The sequence below is a fragment of the Heliconius melpomene genome, chromosome 13 (assembly GCF_056956725.1).
Source record: "Heliconius melpomene rosina isolate 202511_hmr_F chromosome 13, ASM5695672v1, whole genome shotgun sequence".
In the NCBI taxonomy this organism is placed as follows: Eukaryota; Metazoa; Arthropoda; class Insecta; order Lepidoptera; family Nymphalidae; genus Heliconius; species Heliconius melpomene.
The window spans coordinates 14,351,046-14,375,331 of record NC_140401.1 but is presented as its reverse complement, the minus strand read 5'-3'; the positions used below and the strand labels follow the sequence as shown (position 1 = coordinate 14,375,331).

General features: G+C 32.1%; 2 protein-coding genes across 2 annotated transcripts; both read right to left on the bottom strand.

The window, feature by feature from the left end:
* Positions 1 to 2,454: 2,454 nt before the first annotated feature.
* On the bottom strand, positions 2,455 to 3,256 carry LOC146533070 (uncharacterized). Its single transcript, XM_085196324.1, has 2 exons — positions 3,027 to 3,256; positions 2,455 to 2,617 (listed from the first exon to the last, which is right to left on the bottom strand). The coding sequence occupies exons 1-2, from the start codon at positions 3,200 to 3,202 to the stop codon at positions 2,455 to 2,457; spliced, it is 339 nt and encodes a 112-aa protein (XP_085052450.1). The 5' UTR covers positions 3,203 to 3,256.
* A 1,221-nt stretch (positions 3,257 to 4,477) lies between these two features.
* LOC146533069 (uncharacterized) lies at positions 4,478 to 6,210 on the bottom strand. The gene is made up of 2 exons (XM_085196323.1): positions 6,204 to 6,210; positions 4,478 to 5,022 (listed from the first exon to the last, which is right to left on the bottom strand). Exons 1-2 carry the CDS (start codon positions 6,208 to 6,210, stop codon positions 4,562 to 4,564), a joined length of 468 nt encoding a protein of 155 aa, XP_085052449.1. The 3' UTR covers positions 4,478 to 4,561.
* Positions 6,211 to 24,286: the final 18,076 nt, after the last annotated feature.

Here is a 24,286-nt window from a genome sequence, read left to right as displayed (position 1 = left end):
CTTCCAGAATGCATCGAAAGTGGGAAACGGAAGAGTCCTTATGGGAATACTGTTTTAACACTAGGTCCCCGTTTCCGACCCTGATATGTACGGTTAGCGTGAAGCTAAAAAAAATACTTCATAATACTTTAAATCCGATGAATTTTAATAATATTTTTAACCACAAAATTTTCTTTCTCCACAGAAAACTGTGCAAAATCAATGTAAAAGATATAATGTTGACATAAAAAAACATGAAAATAATCTTTACAGTTATAATTATAAGCAAATGTAATTGTAAGCATTTACATAGATAGATTTATAAAAAACTAGCGACCCTCTTGCGGCTTCGCCCGCTTTTACTACTGGATTATTCATATAATGTATGTTTGCAAAGCACTTAAGATAATGTGAAAATTAATTTAACCCTAATGCAACCCGCATTTTCGTAGTTTCAATAAGGATTTTCCAATTGTTTTACACAGCAAGGATTTTTTTTAGTAGGTACCGTAATTTTAAATCTGTGCTACTAATCTTTTCAAGTACTTATTAAAATATATTTAAATGACTATTTTTAGATAGTTAAATGACTATTTTTAAACGGAAGAAATTATAAACAAAAACCTACCTACTAATAACTACTACGAAAAATATGAAACCAAATATATCGCGCTGAAATAATACATTCAACTCCAATTATCCAATACGTGCAAATGCATCTACATCTTCGTTGCTATAGAAGCAGGCGGGGTTTTTTTTTCGAGCTTGTGGTTAATGCTGAAGAGGGTATTCTGTCCCTGATAAAAAGCAAGCACTACGTGGCTGCCTGTGAGGAAAATTAAATAGAATGCATCGGACGGGAATCGAACCCGGGTAGCCCGCGTGGCAGGCGAGCATTCTACCACTGAACCACCGATGCGTGTAAGGCAGCCGGGCGCGGCGGACGCGCTTGTATAAGCAAAACGTCGAGGCAAGCCGTTTCGCAGCAAGGATTTTTTTGATATTGTAACAACTTCTAAAGTACTTATTAAAATGAAAAACAGTTAAAGACAGTTTTGATCTACATTGAATGGCCAACGTAACTAATGTACTTATTTATATGCTGAGAGTAAGGGATAAGTGAAACTTAAGTATCATACAGCTGATGTGTCAACGGCGGGATGTGTTTACAATTAAATGCGTTTTTCTCTAAAACTATTCGCAATTTCGAAATAGTGTGAAAAGCAAATTTTATCTTCGTTTTACGTAGAAAATTAATAAAGTATTTTAAAGGATAAGGATTAATACCATTATGGAAAAATATCCCTCACATTAAAAAATATATTGAAATTACTATTTTTAGACAGAAATATGATCACTACACGTTATCCTTAAAAGATACGAATATGCTCTCGCTGACTTTTTTGTAGATCTTATTAAGAGGAACAATACTCCACTACATTATTTTCATGTAGTACTTACCATTAGAGCAGCGCATGCGCGAAAGTGTCTCAACGGGTAGAACTTTATACACATTTGTCGTATTTATGTTAATTTATATAAGAATATACAAATAATAAGCTATATATAAACCTTCCCTGAGAAATACTCGACCTAGTGGCGAAAACCTCATCAAAATCCGTTGGGTGGTTTAGAAGAAGAAGAGTTAGAAAGTTCAGACAGACACGAAAAGCGACTTTGTTTTATAAGATATAGGATAGGATAGGATAGGATAGGATAGGATATAGTATTTTCATATTAAAATTAACTTGTAAAGCAGTCTAAACATTCTGCCCTTCAGATTTCTATAATAATTAGAATGTCGTACCTGTGACTTACGTGACGCTACTTGTTCTATGTAAGTAATGAATTTTCATTTAGTATGAAACAGTTGGCACAATTTTATTTGTATTGCCATAAGTTTAAATTTTTCTATTTTTACTTTTTAAGAGCCATTTACTATTTTTTTGTTTCCGAGAAATTGGTGGGCAAATGAAGGGAATCCAAAATATAGTGACATATTCGAATAAATTTCAATTCTAACAATATTACATACGTATCCTTGTTTTAAAATCGATTAAAAATGCTCAATGAAAGAAGATTATGTAATAAAATATTTTTAGGAAAAAAAACTTTTGTTCCGTACCGTAGTTCTATTTTAATTTGTGTTTCTATATACATATATGTAGGTATGTAGGTATATAAATCATTAAATCGGTCTGCTCGCTTACATTTTTTGCAGTCATTATAAATCGTACACTAAATTTAGAAAAAAAAAATATTTTTTAATATAAAATGTGTGTACATCAACATTTTATGTACTTTCATTTATATTTCGCTTAGAAAGAAAGTATAAGAGTAAACATTTTTTATAAAATTCCATAGAAAGATTGAAAGCCATTTAATTATTGTAACACTATACCAATGTGATTTTTTTCTATATTTAAAAATAAAAGAAGTAATTAATATTTTATATGTTAAGTTAAGATATATAATTTAAAACAACATCCTATACAAATGAGTACAATCGTTAAACACTTTCGCCTTCTTGCACACGTCCTGCTTGTGCTGCGTCGCTTCAGCGCTCTCTATGCAGGCGCTGCCGTTGTCGCTAGTCACACTGTTAGAGTCGAGTTGATGAGCTTGTTGTACTCTCTTCCTAATGTAGAAAAGGAAGTAATAATATTAAATATTAAATATAAAGTAATTAAATTATTTTTATTAATATAATGCTTATGATTACGCTAAACATGACGGTTATATGCTAGATTCCCATTCGGAGAAATGAACTACCTCTGGGTTCACAAGTTTTTAAGTATTTAAAAAGATTTTTTAAGTATTACACATAATAATAAAAAATATACGATTCTAAAAAAAATATTCTTAAATTAAATGGATTCTTTGAATGTTAGGTCTACCTATCTTATATACAATACCTCAATTTATGTAATATGGCAGCCTTATATCTTATGAAGATCTTTTGCAAAAACCTTTATATTTGATAGCACTTTTCTGTAGGAGAATAGGAAAAATCCAAGACTGAAACTGTTTAAATAAAGTTGCTATACCTATACATATCAACGTTGATTTGGCCATTACTGTTCATGATACCAAGTTTCTTCAAAACACAGTATATAATGCAGGGTTCATCAGATTCTTCAAATTGTATCCTTCTTCCTTTTGGATACATTTCATTGAGGCACTGTTCAGCCACTATATCAGACATTTTCTCATGGGCATACATAACTGATATACGTGCCTGAGTGCAAGGCAGCAGTAGTATGAGGAACGGCAGTACTTCTGCAACAAAAGAATATTTTGAATTTTAAACGAAAGTTATTACATTTTTATGCATTTTTCACATTTGTACACGCTATCAACAGCCCCCGTTTTCTGTCTGAATGATAAATGACTCGATATTTGTATCTTTGCTCGAAGAGATTTGAATAGTCGATATATAAATTCAATGGAGGACACGTCTGGAATCTTAATGTGGAAATTTTCTTGTGTTTTACGAATATTTTTTATTGTATATTTTTGAGAAATATGAAATAGTGATAAGCGTGTTACTATTAATGCCACAGATTGTGGGTTCGCTTCCCACTCGGGCAAGTTAGATATTAAATATATTCATTTCTGCGCTCTGGTAACGAGGCAAAGCGCGGTGTTGTTTCGCCAGGTTCCCAGGTTCCCACTGCCTATCATGCTATGTGCGGAATACAGCACAGCGGGCAGCTATAACATATTAATATGAAACTTCATTCTCAAATTGCCCAAATTAAACTTTCATTCTCAAATGGCCAAACGGAGTGCTCTCGGGAGGATTTATTCTTTAATTTAGTCTAGTTATGCTGTAAATGGGGCTTATCAGAGCCGCCCATCCTCACCAAGTTTACTGCATTGATTATTATAAACTGCCTTCCTAAATGAACTATTTTCTCAATAAGTCTAAAAATAATATAAAAGTCACCTACAAAACTAATACGATGAAATATTTCTAAAAATATAACGTATCACTTTTATTAGACCTCCTATATCTAGAGCTGGAAGTCGTATTTCAGCTCGACATTTTAATCTGACCAGCGTCATATATCAGTGCGAGCTATTAATTTTGTCACACTTTCATATATCGTTGAATATGATGGATGGATTTAATTCCAAGGTGATACATCGAAGCTTTGTCACTGTCGTGAATCAAGTTTTCATATCTATATCTTTACTAATATTATAAAGCTGAAGAGTTTGTTTGGTTGAACGCGCAAATCTCAGGAACTAATGGTTGAAATTGAAAAAAATCTTTTGTAATAGTCCGTTAATTGTGGAAGGTTTAGTAAACTACAGTCGTAATCGTTTTATAATGCGTCAGTTTTTAATGATGTCATTTGAAATAGAAAATATTTCATGGATAATTTAATAGACCGAGATCCCAGGGCCCCGAGACCTACGTCATTTTAGCAAAGCTGAAATTTTGAGAATTAATAGTATAATTCACCTCTTTCATTCCTATTACACTAAATAAAAGAATAATAAAAATCATATAACAAAAAATTACTGTATATTCATGCAAAAAAATTATAAAACTACAAAATAAACAGAATCTATCTCAATCATCACTCTCTCTATACGATATCGCATACAACTGCGTACAGTCGTTGAAAACTTTTGCCTTCTTACACACATCGTGATCGAGATTCATCCCATTTATATTCTGCGCGCAAGTCTCCCCCACATCAGATATCAGGACTCTCGGGTCATATCTATGTATAGCTCGCACGCGTCTGTAGTAGTTGCGAGTATTTATTACTCCATCATTAGACATTATACCGAATTTCTTTAAAACACAGTGAATTATACACGGCACGTCGTTCCGGTCGATGTGAAGAGGGTACCTGTATATGTTTTTAGGATACATTTCTGTTAGACATTCGTTTGTTATCATATCACTTTTCTTATCGCGAGCGTATTGTATTGATAATGATGGTTCCGTGTCCAGGTTTTGCGAGAAGAATTTGTGACTGTAGCTGTCCACCAACGCTACATGTGCGAACGCTATGAAGAGTAGCACTGAAATTTATAAACTTTGGTTTTAATCATATTTTCTTTTCTGTGTAAAGGGTATTTGAAATATATGTTCCGCTTAAAATTGTTTGGTCGTACTTGGGAGGTTTTAAATGGGGGTTAAAATTAAAATTGCTAAATTTGAAAGTTATCTATGGCTATTATATCATATTAGCGACTATATAAATTCTTTTCCAATTTCAATAATCATTGAAATGAAGGGATTAATCACTACACCTTTTCATCAATTATGTAATGATTAGCATCACTTCGCTTATCATTACAGAAATGTTATTCTCCTTCATAAAAAAAATTGGTCTTGATATATATATCTTTTTCTTTGTATTATAGCACTAATAAAAAAGCTTTCCCTTATACGACATGTTTTGCTTCATACTGCTGTTACGAACTTGTTTATATAAGAGAAACACATTATACATTATTATATTAATCCATTATTTATCAAAGGAGTTGGAGCAATAAGGCCAGCTTTGCGTATATTTCATTCGCGTATACATAATTATGTTTCTTTGTTTTTCATATTTAATAAGTGTAATTAAGTATATACTATTACATTTTATATCTTCACTCAAGAATTTATTTTTATTCTAATCAATTCAGATTTATTTCCATAAACATCGATTGAAGGTAAGAAGATAATTTCAAACGAAAATTCTCGTTTAATAAAAGTTTTAGGAATACTTTTTTAATCTTATTACCATAATATTTGGAAGTAATATAAAAGTTTATCTTTTTTTTGATATTAAAATTAATTGTTGTTTTTTCGTATTTCTTCCTTAGAAGGTATTAATTAAATCATGATTTAGCGGATTTATCATGATTTTGTTTTTAGTATATTGAGAAACGTACACGAAAATCGAAATAGAGCATTATTTTTTTTTATTGTATATGTATAACACATATATTTTGTATAGTCATTATATAAATCTTCATTCTGTGAAATATTACCTTCGTGTATTACTTATTTTTTTGTAAACGTTAGTACTTACCTGATTATACTAATAATAAACATGTGCCTTAACTGAAGACGTAAAAGGCCACTTTCTGTCCAATTTACGAAACATTAAATGAAAATAATTAAAACTACATATACTTAAAATCCTTCCGTGCCTGTCTGAGCAATAATTATAATCGCGTAAACTACCATAAGGAAAAATAATACTCACTCTCCATATTTCTTTGTAAATCTCATAAAGTTCTATTTAAAATATAAAGTGGTTTCTCCATATAGACCTTACATCACGAACTGAATGAATCAATAACTTTTCAAGTTTTGTTGCCAAAGTACTTATATGTTGTTTCACGTCTTTGACAAAATACAAACAATCGGCATTGTTCGAACGATAAAGTTAAAAAGTTGAAAATTTCAAACAGGTGCGATTAGTAATACGTAACATTAATATACTTTTAGCGTACCTAGTAATAGTACTAAATATGTACTAGGTACGAATATACTTCTGTTAATAGTAAACCACAATATTCTATATTCATTAATAAAAATTTGATTGTATAAATCAATTATTACACAATTACAGTTAAACCTTTTCTAATGCCTGGCCATTTCTTATTCTGAGAAATATCGCGCTATCCTCATATTTTTTATATTGCCAATGTTGAAAATATTTTTTCTATTATACTGACTTTCTTATTAACTATTCTTTATTTTTTAAAATATCAATTAAATTGAGTAAAAAGATAAAGATTTATGAGATTTAATTAACACAGGTTCCCTTTGCTATGTGCGGGATACAGCGTGAAAATAAAATTGAACGATCTATAGCAATAGCATGTCACAATAAAATTATCCAAATGAAAAATAACAGTTACTAAGCTTTTGATCTATTTCAACGAGATACGTTTGATTGATATTGCAGAATGCAATATCCAATGTTTCAATTAATCGAAAAATGTCGATCGTATCGAAATGAAACTATATTTTTTTCCTATTTACGTATTGTTAGATTTATTACCTTTGTTTAGATACCGGCATTTTTCATTTATAGCGTGCGCTTTAATTAGGTATTGAAAAATATTAGATCTATGGTAGACATTTTTTAATGTTTTTAAAAATACGGTTTCTTTTAAGAAATATTTTATTCTATTTTAAAACGATATATGTAATATATATATAATGTACATATTTGAAAATAAAATTAGAATTTCAGAAGTAGCAAGATTTTACACTTAGTAAATTTGAGTAATAGAAAACTTACAAATCTCCCACTTTTGGCCGAATTCTTGAGGCATTACGTGTTGAGTGGTGGAACTCATCATCGCGCTTTGCCTCGTTACCAGAGTCAAGAAATAAAAATAATTCATTACTCCGAGGGAGAGTGGAGACTAGGACCGACGTGCTTACATTCAGACGTACCAAGATGCCAATCTTACTTAACGGACGGAAAAAGGACAAGGCAAACGAGCGTTCGGGTCACCTGATGATGATCGCCGCCGCCCACGACCCCGAGCAGCATCAGAGGAGCTACAGGTGCGTTGCCGGCCTTTGAGGTGGAGATAGACGCGCTTTTTGAACATATAAGGCAAAATGAGTAGATAGAAGTGATGAGATGATAAAATTAATAAACATTCCTCAAACATAATATTGTCGCGCTGAAATCCTTCAAAATGTATCATATTTTAACGTCTCACTTAAGCAAATTTATATTTTCATTTCAAGTTTTCGTACTTGGTACTTCATTCAAAGGCTTCTAACATAATTACCTTATGACTTTCACTGGGACTTTGGGTTGCTTGCTTCAATATTAATTTATAATTTATAAACTCTAAAATTTACTATTCATTATTATAATACTCAAATCATTTTACTAAAAATTGATTTAAGAGATGAATATGATAATTATGATGATGATGACAGTATTTTTTTTAGTAACTAATACAAAATGTTATCTATATGTGGTCTATATTTTCCAAGAAATTAATATAAAGGTTAAAAAACTAGGGAGTTTTTTGTTGCAACAATAAATGCGTCGTTTTTTTTATTTCACATGTAATCAGAAAAAAAGTAAAATGAAGATACAATAAGTTCAATTTTAGAGCAGAAAAAAGAAATTCACATTTTCCTAGCATATATTAATTTCAATATAGCATTATACATGTTAATTAAAAGCCTAACATGTGACATACGTTAATGTAAAAAAGGAAAAGATTTTTTCAGTTTTTCATTCATTTAATCATCACTTAATAATTGTTGAATTAAAGCACAATTCTTTTCAAACGACATCAAATATCACATTTATTTTTTGTTATAGACTTGTAAGTAGTTGTTCGATATGGTGTATTCATTGAAGGTTGGTTAAAAGGAACGTAGCAAGGTAACACACTAAGACAGAACACTATTGACAAACACAATAAGATGAAAAGTTTGATCATTTCTTCTTTTTGAGATATCTGTTAAAAAAAATAATTGATATCATTTATTTTATTACAGATGAACCGTTTATATAAGGAATAATTTATAATCCATATCTCAATAAGTAAATTAAAAATGTTATTATTTGTTATCAACGTTAAAGTTATCTGTTATCAACGAAAGGTAATCGAGGAAATACGAATATAGCTTAATTAACAATTAATTAATATTATTAATTTGACAATTTATTCTTATACATTGTCTAGAGTATTATTAAGCAAATTTTGACGACTTTTGTTACCTGATGGCCAGTTCGTAGTAAAGCATGTATAATAGTAAAGCATGTATAATATAATCTTTGACCGACAAACTAAGTTGAAGTTTCGTCATGGTGTTTATAGGGCTTGATATAATCGATACAATCCTAGGAAACCTATAATGGCCTAAGCCAACCAGCTATTACGGCGATATAAAATATATGGAGATCCTAATTGTAATTAGTTCTGTTATAAAACTAAGTGCTCATATATTTTTTTATATTAGGTCTGCAGTTAACTTTTTTTTTGCTTCACATTGTGTTCAGAATGTAGCAGGGTAGGCAGAGGGAACCTGGTGTTAAGACATTTTTGGTGAGTTTTCGAGGCCTTGGGTGCGGCGCATAACGCCACACTTTTCCTTGTTATTAAAACGAGAAAATGAAATTCTTTCTTCTACGTAAGAATCAAACTCATAACCGTCACGTTTACAGTCACTTCAATAGTAAATTAATTAATAAAAACGAATTAAGCAGAGAAAATGAAGAAATATCTGAAAATATATTCTTACACAATTTTAAATACACTACAAGTAGTGTTTCATCAATTTAACTCGAGCCGTCCGGCAAGCTTTTAATTAATTAATAATAATCTAGGCCACCCTGTATATGTGTTAGTGCTAACCTAGCGACGGCAAAATAGTCTTCAATTAAGACTAAAATATACCAATGCATCACTGGCATCCACGGGATTAATATACTTATTCCAGATGGACTCGTTTATTTAAGTGCTTGGCTTAAAATAGAATAGACAAACCCTGACGAATATATAAACATTGAATGTGAAAGCAATAAATACATTCTTAATGGCTGATTGGCACTCCCATCAAGCTAAAAAATAATTTAATGATATATTTTGTATTTTCATTTTTAATGTGTAGAGGCCAGCCGTGCCGCAGCACAGGGGCGTGCGACTATGAACGCAAGAGGTTGTGAGTTCAGTTCTCTCGCTCTGGTAACCACGCAAAGCGTGGCTTTCGCCCGCTTTCCACCAAAATTCGGCGGAAGGCGGGGAACGGAAGTGCCTTAATGGTAACGAATTTACTTGACATTAGGTTCTCAGGTATCCTCTGCCATTTTAGCCTCACGCTGTATCCCGCACATAGAAGGGTAGACAGAGGGAACATGAAGACCTAGTGTTAAGACACTCCGTTCCCATTAAGACCGTTCCGTTTGATCCTTCCTCCTCCGCTTTCGACATAAAAAAATATATTCTATAAATAAAAGTTAATAAACAATTCTCATAACAGAAATAAACCTTGAAAGATTATTCCGCCTCATTTACCTGTCTATTTCATTTCATATTTTCAAATCTATTTCAGTATTCTTAAAATGAAATTTCATCCGAACGGATTTTTAATTTCCGCCTCGGTCCAACATTTTCCAGATCACCAATTTTGTAGAACTAAACGTGAACATATTACTTGGGTATAATGTCAAATATTTTAAACGTTGAATTATCTTCTTCCTGTTATTATTGTAATTATGTATTATGTATATAATGAGGCCAGTCGTTGTCGTTATCGTGCAGGGGCACAGGTGTGCTGTAAACGTGGCAGGTAGTGGGTTCGCGTCCCTTTCCAGGAAATTAAATATTTGATATTTTCATTTCCTCGCTCTGGTAGCGAGGCATAACGAGATTGAATTCCGCCTGAACAAGCAATGACTCCAGAATTCGGCAGAAAGTGGGAAACGGAGTGTCTTAACACTAGGTTCCCTTTGCCTACTTTATTGAAGTAATCTTTTATGAGCAAGGAAACTATTAAATATTTCATGTCGTCGAGTTGGAATCGAATTCACAACCTGTCACGGCGGTTTAACAAGTTCTCTGAGGTAAACTATTGATCAAAGGCTGTTATAATACGAAGGTTATTTATTTTGATTCATCTCGAAAGCTAAGAAAAAATGTCAAAGCTTCTTCGAACTAACGAGGCTAAAGCATTCCACTTTGCGATGCCAAAGTCGCTTTGAGTTTTCAAAATTTGTAATTTTAAGAAAACATTTGCAAGATGAAGATAAATAGACGTCTACTATAATTAAATTCTTTTATGCAAATTTTTTGAGGCTGTGCATACAAATTACTTGGTTTTTTATCTATTTGTCTTTAGCATTCGTGGTGATGTCTGTTGGCGCACTTGGAACGTGCTTCTCTAACGTTGCCTTTAGTTGCGATGTTTTAAATTTTAATGTTAATTTGTTTTTGAATTTTATTAGAGTTTACTAACATAGTCACGCAAGCTTGGGGCTAAGGCATGAATCTGATAGGCCACTCCGTTAACATATTTTTCGTTCCCATGTCATATTTAGTCTAAACAAACAGGGAATAATTCATATAAAATATCCCTAGCTAAATTCTATTAAAATTTTTATAATATCTAAATTAGCTTCATGCTGTATCGCACACAGCAGGGTAGGCAGAGGGAACCTAGTGTTAAGACACTCCGTTCTCCGCTTTCTGGAGACATTTCGTGTTAAGTGGCAGAACTCAACGTCTCGCTTTGCCTCGACACCAGAGCGAAGAAATGGAAATAGCCACGGTACAATAAATATTTCACGTCTTCGAGTGGGGACTCATGGGGGATTAGTTATAAACCGATCCATAAAAAAATCATAATAATTGAACCCACTACTATATCGCATTAAATTCGCTCGTATCAAATATGGCTTTGCAGTATATATATATATATAAGTTACATATATATGTACGAGTATGTCAGTAAAACCAATATTAGGTAATAAATAAACTTCTACTAAATTCTCATATTAGTATAGACATGTATGAAAGTGATGTAAATTTTACGTAAAATTTTAATGATGCAGTTTCAGCTTAATCTGAACCAATTTTGCCCCTTTTGCGAATTGCAACGAGCTTCTAGTGGCTTACGTTCATTATATCAAAAGCTTTTTTAGTAAAGCTGTGTTTAATAATGGTAAAGGTCAACAGGATTGAAATGTGATTTAATGTTTAATAGAACATAAGTAAAGATTTACGTATTTGTATGCATCTTTCTGATGTTTTAACCTTGTGACGCGTCTCTCCGTTTTTCATTTTCCTTTGCTTATTTAAAAAAGTATATTACAAATTCATTTAGTTTCGCTGCCTTAGTAAACTAAACGAGGCGTTGACTTCCGCCACTCAACATTTAGTGTTCCTAAAAATTGGGCGGAAATTGGGAAAACAGAGTGTTTTAACACGTTCCTTGCTGTATGAAAAAGAGAACTCACTAAGTAACTATGTAGTACTGCAAGAGATTGTTCATATTAATTATAAACATTATAACATTTCTATAACACCTTTGTGTACATATCGTCTATTTTAACCTTTTACCAATATAAGTAACGTAACCAAAATAAACAGATATTTGAACTGTTTGATCGACACGCCTTAGATAGATTGACTTCTTTCGATTGCTTTGCCATTTGCTCTATTGCAAATTTGTAGTGTACTACTAAAAATATGTAAAGTATATTTAAAGCTATAAAGTTTTACATATTTTTAGGATTCCATAGGAGAAAAGGAAAAAATGGAACCCATATGCCAGCAATAATACATCGTTTTTATAGAATCACGAAATTTGGCAACAAGCATTTCAGGAAAAAATCTGAAAACTATTCATTTGTGGTTAAATCCTATAAAATAATAGCCTTGAAAAGAGACAAAATTTGGTATTAAAGCCGCTAGTTCAAGGGAAGTATCAGATGAAAGGGATCTGGCTAAACTAAGCCTGCTCCCCGGAACCCTCGGTAGGCAAGCCAGACTCGCGCTTGTATGGTTTTTTGTTTAGGCAAGTTTCGGCGAGTTAAGTTAAACTTAGGTAAATTTGGTAACTTTACTCGCGTAATCAAAACCTATAGAGTATCTCCTGTAGACCTACAATCCTGAAATTGGTACAGAATATTCAGAGGGCAAGTTTTACTCATATTAGACCGGTTTTTTGTCCGTAGTGTTGAGACACTGATACTGCAGTATATGTATTTAAAATATTATTTACTACTCATCAATAAAAATATCCACAACTGAAAAGAAGACCATGGTTAAATATAAAATTTCATAGAAATAATAAAATTTATATTTACATGGAGATCAGATCAATATTTAAGGAATATGAATTTCCAACAAAATTTCTTTTAAACACCTAAAAAATCTCATATAATATTTTAAAATCATACTTATTAACGTAGCTGCAAAAATTCATAGTTACTTCGCAGCTTTATATAATAACAGAGCTTGAAGTAAAAACTTTTGGTCCTAAATTGCAAGACAGCCATTACATTTTTCCTAATTAGTAGCACTTAGCTTTTCCCTCTGACTTTTTCACTGGTGCTCTAGGTATGTACCTACCGTCGTATAACTTTTATTTCAGCTTTACTAGAATTGGATTCAAGGACTTTAAGAAAATTATTAATGTTTAAAGAAGCCGTTGTGGCGTAGAGGTATTAGCGTGTGAGTGTAAACTCGGATGTGGGTTCAAATCCCGCTCGGAGGAATGAAATATTTAATATTATCATTTCCTTGCTTTGGTAACGAGGCAAAGCATGGTGTTGAGTTCCGCCATTCAATATGCAATGCCAGGCAAGGTTTCTTCGGAATGTGGAGAACGGAAGTGTGTGAATGGGAATCCCTCTGCCTACTCTTCTTCGTCCAGGACACAGCATGAAGCTAAATTATAATTAAAGCTGCATCACGCACTCAGCAGGGTTTCGTCGAATTCTGGAGGCTAATATCATAAGCTTATGTTAATTATCTTAAATTGAAGCAATTTTTAACAAATTCTTCCTAAATTTATATTATGCACATTTTAAATTAAACTCTTTTACCGGATTAACCTCGTATATTTAATAATGTAAATTTGTGGAAACCCGACGATTCAAACTCTTTTCAGTGGTCCGTGGTCACGGGTAGACTGATGTGGCATAAGTCTGTCAGTTGTTATAATTTTATTAATCAAAATATCGCCAACGATTACTAATTTGACTCGTGGTCTGACCTGGAGTCGTGCTGAATGAGGTTGTTGTTGTTCTCCTCTGGTGGGTGATTTTGGATTCAAAATTTCTATTAGTTTAGTTTTAAGCTTATAAAAATTAAGTTTTAAAATGGTTGAGCAGATTAACTATTTACGTATTTCCAACATGTCCATACTATTTCCGAGCGACTGAACTAATGAGACGGATTTTCTCATTCGAATGGAAAGCGCAAAAGGAATAAAAGTAAAATGAACATCCAACATAACTTGTTTCAGTTGAATCATTCCGCTCTAAGGCTTGTTTGTTAGCGCTTTATGCATACATTATGAGCTATTTAGGGTTGCGTGAATTGTGAAAAATGGAACCTTTATATATTTGTTAAAGGAATATATATATTGGTTATGTCGGTCTGTCTGTTTGTCCGTATGACATAGCTACGATACTTAGGTTGAAAGAACTCAGTGATCCAAAATTGTTCTTTCTTTCGCCTATTTTAATAATAACCTTATGTTAAAATTTACTAACCGGATCGAGAGTAAAGAAAATATTTAAATACAAGCGGCCTGCCCGCGGCTTTATGTTGTACTAAAGTATTAGAATGTTTAAAAGTCCTCCTGACGAAATTAATGCTTAATTCAACAGTTAGGTTTACGCGTTACATGTGTCTATTTCTACTATTTCAAATATGAACTTCTTAAAAACTTAAATATTTATATCTTTCGATAGAGTGAAGCGATTACAATGAAATAAAAACTAAAACCTTCTCTGAGTTACTTATAATGTTTATATATAAAAGTTGCTTTAATTTGTTGTGTAATTTTTACGTGATACGTGTTCACATAAACAGACAAACAGACAAACAGACAAACCGACAAACAGACAAAAATTTAAAAATGCCGGATTTGGATTCTGTTAGTTATTCTTTAACACCCTGGCTAATTTTTTTTAAAATATTTGAAATGTACAGAAACGACTTTTCTACAGATTTATTATAAGTATAGATATAGACAAGCGCTTCTATGAATGAACATTGAACCTACGACCATCGCTGGTGTATTATATATAGCTAAGTAATTTTTTAGTACATTTGGTATTGTTTATTGTATTATTTATTTTTTGTTTAATAGTGTTAGTTTATTTTAAATTCTCTACTATCTTTAAGAGAATTTAGCGTTATGGAATATTGTGGAACTCATGATTGTATGTGAAAATTGGAATTTCAAATAGCAAACTAGTCGAATGTCAATTATGCAGACGTGACTTTGATTGAGGTGCAATAGTGCATTTGAAATGTTTGCTAAATACACACAACTTATTTAATGATAAATTCAAATATTTTTTTTATTTAATTAAAATATTTTAACGTAAACTTGATTAAAAAGAAAAAGATGTCTGAATAGTCTCTGTAATGTATATTTTGTATTAATACGTATCTAATTTTTATTTTATATAAAATTTATGATAGTATCACTGACGTATGTATGTTAAAAAGACCTAAATAAAAGCCAAGTATAATTTAACAAAATGTTCTATGTTAATTAAGAATCATTTGTGATTCAAATTTGGCGTTGCGGTAAGTCTTTTGTTTCATTTCTGTTACTTTACTTTTACTAAAGCTTTAGAATATTTAATAGATACAGAATATTTTAATATATTGTGTGAGATTATATGGCGTTTCAACGTGGAATATATTACACATTTCCACTCAAATTAGATATTTATTTACTTATATGTGCATATATGTCCGATGGCACAATTAATTAAGCCATTTGAGCCATTGTGCCAAAAAAACATTATAACGAAACAATATAAAAAAGTGTTATAAGCAAGTTAATTTAAAAAAATATTCTGTTATTAAAATTTTATGAAAAGGAAAGGGTATATAAAAAAGCAATCCCATCGTTAATAAAGCACATCTCAATTATACTACAGTATTTCTTCATTTAACGTCTTGAAGTCCTAGACCATAACACTTATTGCATAGAATCTAAAGACATATTTTTCTTAATTTCAATTTTCATAAATTATTTATTAATAAATATATAAAATACAATCTTAAATAATAGTACCATTTTTCTCACGATATAATATTCTTTTCCCCTGAAATAGGGTCCCAATTTGTTTTGATTAATTAAGCCCCTAACACTTCGAAGGTCTTAGCAAAAAAGGTTTAGAAATTAAGCTTAGAATCCAATTTAAATAAGATAGAGCAAAATAAAAGGCTGTCTTGGGTGTTAATGTTTTAAGCGTTAATTAAATTTGGTCTAAAGAGATTTTAAATTTCGTTTTGTAATCTTCTTGCCATTGCCTGCTTAGTTATTTTTGTATTGTTATTATATCATTATACAAAGTTGATGAGCTTCTTGCATCGTTATGTCGCTGACTAAGTCTGAGTAGATTTATATATAATTAATTATTTCTTTTATTATAGCAGTGTGATATATAGAGCCCGTCGTGCGGGCAGCAGCAATGTCTGTAAGCGTGACAGTTGAGGGTTCGATTTCCAGTTTGGTAAGAAAAATATTTTCATTTCTTCCCTCTGGAATCAAGATGAAGCGCAGCGTTGAGTCCCGCTACTCAATACGGCGTGAAAGTGGAAAAATATATATGTATCGGTACTATTTTTACTAAAGAGGCTAAGAGTGTATTCTTTCACACTCAGTTCCTTAATGCGGTAATTGCTCAAGTTTACACGTGAAATATCAAAGTGTTTGTTTTTTGCTTAACTTGTTTCTATGATGAAACGTGTTAGCTTTATTCCTTTAGAGATTTAATATTTTTTATTTCTTATACCCTGTTTAAACTACATAGAAAACGTAAAATTAAATATCTATACTTAAAATAAAATCGTAAGAGAGTCGATGTCTGTACTTAGAAGAAACAAAACGAAACAAAATAACTATAATTTTTTAAAATAATAATAAATAATTATAACACTTTTAAAGCACTTTAAAAATTTTACTAAATTGGAAGAAATTTGACAAAAAATCACCTACAATTTACTTTAGGCATTTTTGCTATGCGAGTTTTTTGCTCTTACCATTAGGGGCAGGAATTTTTCATTCGCTTAATCTGCCACTTCTCGGGTTTACGAGGTTGATTTACTACTTTGGTTTACAGCCGCAGTAATGCCTTGATTTTTTTATTGTCTAATCCAATTCGAAGTATTCTGGCTAATTAATTTTAAACTCCATTTTAGGCATTTTTTTTGTACTTTTTTAGCTTGAGGCTGTTGGGCCATACGCTGGGTAGGCAGCGGGAACCTTGTGTTTTCCAATTATAGAGATGTTGATTGGTGAAACTATACGCAACACTTATGAAAAGAAGTATTAGTAAAGTAATTGTACATCTTAAATATATAAATGTGCGTAGTTACTTTAATATAAATGTATAAAATTGTTGTGTGTATGAGTAGTGGGGGTCAAAACAAACATATTGAAAAACGGAACTCAACGCCGCGCTTAATATTGTTATCCTGAACGAATAAACGACAAATTCATTACCACTTAAGTTATTCGAATCTACAACCGTCATGTTTACAGTTAGACGTGGTACAACTGCGCCATAATTGACAAACACTGAGGGTCTGTATAAAATAAATATAGAATAATCTAAGAATAAGCTATGTTTTTGAAAAATAAACAAGGGATCCCGTATTTACTTAATACACGTAAAAAGAAGGGATAATATTTTCAGGATTACTCCACAAATTATCATATAAAGTGAAAATCCGAACACGTGTAGTACCTATTATCAAGATTTGGTAGGAGAGCTAAGAGACTTTCGATTTGTAATGTACGATCCAGGGCTTTAAGCTGGCTTGTAATATGGAGGTTTTATTTGAAGTTATAATCTTTTCCTTTTTTTTTCGGAGCCCTGGATATACTTAATAGTAAATTATGGATTAGATCTTTTATATTTAAATTTAGATTTTATTTGTTTTTGAAAAAACATTATAATCAAATCATCATAAAATCACTTAAATTTTATATCCTCCCGATTCTACGAAGAATAAGCGTGAAATAAAAAAAAAATTCGATACTTAGAAAAATATTCAAATGGTTAAAATTCTAATAAAAATGCAACAAAAAAAAGTATTTGTTTGAACTGTCCTATAAAAGACGAATTGCTATAAAACTTTTGATAGAGTCGACAGCTGTACGTGTCAAAGTTTTCCCATTTGCTGCTCAAGTATTTGTTCGGCGTCTAAATATGTATTTTTTACTTGTATTTTTATTTCATATTCCATGTTTTATGATGTTGTGTAACTTAGGCAAAATATTTATTAATAATATTTTGTGTCCCACTTTTATATAGTTTAGATATAGAGCTCTTATATGAGACATAAAACCGCATCCATCGTTGGGCGCAGACATGTCCACAACCATATTACACTGTAGCCCACACATTCAGCAGTAAGGTAGGTATAGCCTATAGCCTCTTTATTTTGCCATTGCAAGAAGCATTGCGTGTTGAATAGCGAAACTCAACGCCGCACTTTGCTTCTTAATCAGAGCGAGAAAATAAAAATATAAAATATTTTATTCAGCCGAGTGAGAACCGAACCTACAACCATCGCATTTACAGTCGCACGCTTTTGCCCCTACGCCACGAACTTCTCAAAACGTTCAATAAGCTTTTACTAAAAGCTTTTCTGCGGTTAACGCATGAAAAAATCGAAATAAATCTTGAAAAACTTCGCTTAGTGAATAATATAAAAAATATAAATATATAAGGTCACTGAAATTCAAAGCATTAAAGCATATTCTACATTTAATATGAAAAATACATAAATTTAGCCTCGCTAACTGGAGCCTGCTAACGCTAACATTATTAATAGTATATGCAAGGTACAAAAATAGCTACGATCGATATAGACGGTTTCAATTCCGACATTAGTGAGAGGAGAGTCGTTTAAGTTCTAAATAAACATACTGAAATTGGATTAAACTTCACTGTGCCTCAATTGATAAGATTAAGCTGTGTAGGTATAGGGGATGGTTGCGGGTACGATTCCCGTAAATTTGGTTGTTAAATTTTTGTAGCTTCACGCTGTATCCCGCATATTTTTGTAGAAAAGTAGGGAAAGGGAATCTGGCGTTGACTCTTTGCTTGCCACTTTCCTTTCTATAAAATCTATAAAACCATAAAGGCCATGGTCATAATATAGTTATTATATATATTGGTTATAGACATTTTAGTTTAATAGTATATGTTATATAAATACTATTTAGTAAATATAAATAATATTTCATTGAAAACGGTTTTCAATTTTGCGTGGCTCTGTATAATTCCTAATTAATTATCAGCTATTAATAAAAAGCCTGAATAATTTTTCACATCGACAGACAATTTAGTTCATCCTATCTTCACTATAACAAAATATGGCTGAACAAGCGGTATGTCACTTTGAACCCTCGAAATAAATAATGATAAATGAACTGATAGGCGCGTGGACAGACAATTAATTTTGTTATTCAAGATAGTATGGTTCAACAAAATGCTATTGGGAAGGGTGTATATAATAGTTGTCATTGTGTGAGGTCGTCATGGTACAGCGGTATACCGTGTTACTGTAAAAGCGTCGGTTGTAGGTTCAATTCAAACTTGGGAAATCGAACTCACAATTGTCGCGCCATTGCGGCTACAAAAAACGATAGTTAAGTTATTTTAGACAAAGTCGAGAGTTGCCTCTCAGATCTCTATGAAAGAAAAATGTAACAATAGTTATGTTGTTATATGTATTTTTTCACTTAACCTTGTAGGTGGAGGGAACCTGGGAACCTTATGTTCAGACACTCTGAGTTCAGGGCATAGCTTGTTGAGTGACGAGACTAGAGATTGATAGAGACTAGAACGAGGAAATGTAAATATGAAATATTTCATTCCCCCGAGCGGAAATCAATTCCCACTCACAGTCGTCACGTTTTTGTCACGCCACTACGCGGAGGCAAATATTTTGTATGTTAATTAATTTAATAAATTAAATAAATTAACCATTATTACCAATCAATATCATGCATTTAGATCTTTCCTTGATCATTTAAACATTATCAGTATAAGACTTTAACAGATTATTAATTTGAAATTCATTAGAAAAACGAACAATGCTCTCAAGCATATGGCGCAATGATTTATATTCTATGGAAGTGGGTCAATATCATGGAGGTGGAGGGAACCTGGGAACCTTATGTTCAGACACTCTGAGTTCAGGGCATAGCTTGTTGAGTGACGAGACTAGAGATTGATAGAGACTAGAACGAGGAAATGTAAATATGAAATATTTCATTCCCCCGAGCGGAAATCAATTCCCACTCACAGTCGTCACGTTTTTGTCACGCCACTACGCGGAGGCAAATATTTTGTATGTTAATTAATTTAATAAATTAAATAAATTAACCATTATTACCAATCAATATCATGCATTTAGATCTTTCCTTGATCATTTAAACATTAACAGTATAAGACTTTAACAGATTAATAATTTAAAATTCATTAGAAAAACGAACAATGCTCTCAAGCATATGGCGCAATGATTTATATTTTATGGAAGTGGGTCAATATCATAAATTACAAGAGTCACTAACAGTACGGTATATACAAAGGTACGTAAAGGTAAGATACACACCTAATACACTTACTATTGATTAAGGGCAATGTGTTCGTGTATTGAATCGATTGTGCCGCGGGGTGATAGTGTCATTGTAAAAGCTATGGTTGTTGGTTCAATTCTTAAACGAGATAGAAATAAATTAAATCAGCTTCACACAGCAGGGTAGATAGAGGGAACCTAGTGTTTAAACACTCCGTTCCCCACTTTCCGCTGAATTCTGGAGGCATTGCGTATTGAGTGACGGAATTCGAAATTCGGCCGCGCTTTGTCTCAACACCAGAGCGAAAAAGAAAAAGATAGTATAGGTTCGATTTATGTGTGAACTTTATTTTTAAAAGCTTTTATTTAACTTGCAATGTATGTATGTGTGTTCGGGTGAAATCTTTGAGCTCAATTTTAAAGTAGACATCTTCAACCGATTGGGCTCAAATTTTTAATTTTTAAATCCTTCACATTATCAATCACTGCGATCCATTAAGAATCGAATAAAGAAAAAAGGATATAGTAAAAGAAATGTAGTTCAAACAAAAAATAAAGTAAAATATACTCGTATTTGCCTTAGCCCTACTATATATTCTCTTTGATTTAACCAAAAGCTAATGTGTGGTAGAAGAAGGAAATTTAAAGTAAATATTGTTTTTTTGTACTACTACGTAATACACTTAGTTGCTACGGATTTTGCTACGTATGTTTTTTATTTACTTTGTAATCTCATAGTTTTATTAAAATAAGTTCAGTAAATCAAGTTGAAGCAAACATCGCGATTATAATAAGATGATAATGTTTTTTTAGTTCATGTTGTGGGATACCCACATGTAGAAGAGCAGGCAAATGGAATCGTATTTTAAGACGCTCCCTTCCTCACTTTCACGCCGTGCTTTGAGGTTTTCCAAGAGCGGGAAAATTTTAATATTTATATCTCCCGAGTGGGAATTAATCCTGCAACCGCCACGTTTTACAGTCGGATACTGTTCTACTGGACCACAACGTTAATTATTATAGTGAAATATGTAAAAACATTACGTGGATTTCTAATATATGAAGATTATAATTTTAAAGATGTACTTACTTCAATAGACAAAGGTATTGTCTAAGGAAATAGTGACGCTATTTGCTGTAAACACGTCAAGTCATCTGTTTTCAATGCATATGAAACCTTTAAAACGATAAATAGTGACAATACAAAATGAACCTTAAAACTATTGATCGAAAGTTGTTTTTTCAAAGTTTTGCCAATTTAGTTGGTATTGAAAATTTCCGTACGTTTGAAAGGGTGTCTTAGTCGACACAGATTTTGATAAGGGACTACCCTTTTTAGTGTGAACACTAGTGTTTGAACCCTAAAGTGTTTTATTAATATATGAAGGTATAAAAGCTTTGATTACAATAATTTCGCTTATAACAATTGTTGTTGACGGTTGAGGCCAATCGTGGCGCAGGGGCACAAATTGGGTTCGATTTCCACTCGAGGAAATCAAATATTTACTATTTTCATTTCTTAGCTCTGGTGTCGAGGTAAAACACTACGTTGAGTTCCGCCACTCAACACTATGAAAAATGGAGAGTGGAGTGTCTTAATACTAAGCTCCCTCTGCCTGATCTGCTATATGCGGGATACACCGTGGAGCTGAAAAAACCCCATTAGTTCCTAAGATTACATCGTTCATTGAAACAACTTTTTCAGTATTATAATATAAAATATAGAATAGATTTAATAATATGAAACATGTATTTACGAAAATTGTAACATTTTGTTAACAAAATTAAATTAAAGGTTATTAAATCAAATTAGGTTTCTGTTATCTAAGTAGAAGTAAGGCGGTGAACCTGATACTTTAAGTGCTATCCGCCGTCCGTCGGCATTCTATTATATCTGAGGGGGGCCGCGTCTGAAAATTTATAGGGAAATCAGAGTAGAAATGAGAAATAATTTTGTTTATACCCACATATGATAAGCTGTTTTCGTATGAGGGGTATAAAAGCAAAAACGCTTGAGTCTTGAGTCTGAAAATATTTTGCTGCCTCTACGACTAGTGTCTAACTAATCGTGTTTTTCTCAGCAATACGCCGTAATTCGGACAAAGCAGTGTAGGCAGAGGGTGGCTAATAAGCGTCGTAAGTAAGCGCGGCGTTGAGTTGAGCCACTCAATACGCAATGCCTTCAGAATTCGCGTGAAAAATGGAGAATGGAGTGTCTTAACATGATGTTCCCTGTGTGTGCGGGATACAGCGTGAAGCTGTTTTTTTATCAAAAAATAGTAAGCTTTCAATAACCACAAATAAAAATATATTCTGTGATTTTCTTACATTTCCTAACTAAAATATTAAAGCAAGAAGATGTCTCTTGTATAAAACGTATTTCTCAAATAAAGACATCCTTTTTATGAAAGAATTCCTTTGAAGTAGAAACGCAGAGGAAAAAGGTTGGCTCAAATTACTGGTCACACTAAAGTACATTTTCCGACCATTACTTTGTATTCAAGCATTGTGCACTTATATACTGAACTTCGCCACTTTTTAAGTGATTCTTTATATTATGAACTAGCTCTTACTTGCGGCTTCACTTGCATGTTTAAATAAAAATGAGTAAGAGTTGTGACTTAAGTAGGAGATAACTATAACCGGAGGCACAATGATGTAGCTAATATAGCTTATGTTTCAAGAGCTTTTTTAGATAAATCATCTATACAACAAAAAAATAAAATAATTGTTAGTTTCTGAGAATAGAGTGTTACAAAAAACAATTCTTCAGGTTTGTAATATTTTGAATACATAAGTATTTCCAAATTTATTTCAGATATTAGAAGTATTTATGACATGAGCAATATAAAGAAATTAAATTAAAAAAAATATGACATAATCTGTGAAATAGAGAAGAGAGCTCTATTTTGTTATACTGATATTTTGTTAGACCCGTTCTGTAACTATCTATAAAAATTAACTTTATCTATAAAAATGTTTCATTGACGTTCCTTCGTTCGATGTAGATAAAAATAGGACCTTACGCAACCGTTAATAATTGTCACTGCTTTATAGGTTAGAGAGTCGGTGATATTAGGCCTCGAAGTTCATAATAAAATATAAATATTTTTTATTTTTTCTTAACACTTCCCCCATATTTTATTTGAGCTTCACGATGTATCCTGAAATACCACCCAATAGGAAAAGATACCCTAGTTTCGAGACATCCCTTTGTTCACTGTTTATAATATGGAGAGTGGAGTGATATTTAAATGTAACATTTTCTATTCAACTCAAAATAGAAGAAATTATCTAAGATTTACTATAACATAACAGAATCCGGAAGCCAAAGATCGCAACCATCAATGAAATATAATAGTAACCCACTTCCGTCACTGTGAAACGGTTAACCTCTCTTAATTAACTATTGCCCTTGACAAACACAGCTATATTGAGAACTACCATATTGTAGGTATATGCTATCTGATAAGTTGTTCTGCTATCGTCTTGTCTGAACACATTTAAAAGGCCATGCTGTCGACGAAACATTGAAAATCCAAAGCTGCTTAAATTTAACTACGATTAGATATTAACTGCTTATATGAAATTTACAATAATACAATATATAAAAATAGTAGATACTATTCGCTCTGGTGTCGAGGCAAACCACGGCGTTGAGTACTGCCACTCAACACGCAAAGCTTTCAGAATTCGGCACAAAGTGGGGAACGGAGTTTTTTAACACTAGGTTCCCTCTGCCTACCCTGCTTATAAATAGTAACCCAAAATAAAAATCCTAAGCTATCACAATATTCTAACAAAACAATTATATATTTAAGCAAGCGAATTCATATCTCAAATACTTGGGTATTGTGGACGTTGCTAGGAATCCAATAAGGGAATTAAGAGGACGTGCCTCTTCGCTCTCGAGAGAGATATTCTTCCTGTTTGAGCTAAAAGTATAACCGTGTTATTAATATACGTATGTATAATATATATATATATATATATATTGAACGAAAATTAAGTA

Excerpts from the sequence above, each read along its gene's own strand:
- LOC146533070 (XM_085196324.1), bottom strand. The coding sequence starts at position 3,202 with ATGTATGCCCATGAGAAAATGTCTGATATAGTGGCTGAACAGTGCCTC. Across the intron at positions 2,618-3,026 it reads ATCAACGTTGATATGTATAG|GAAGAGAGTACAACAAGCTC; the intron begins GTATAGCAACTT and ends TTTCTACATTAG.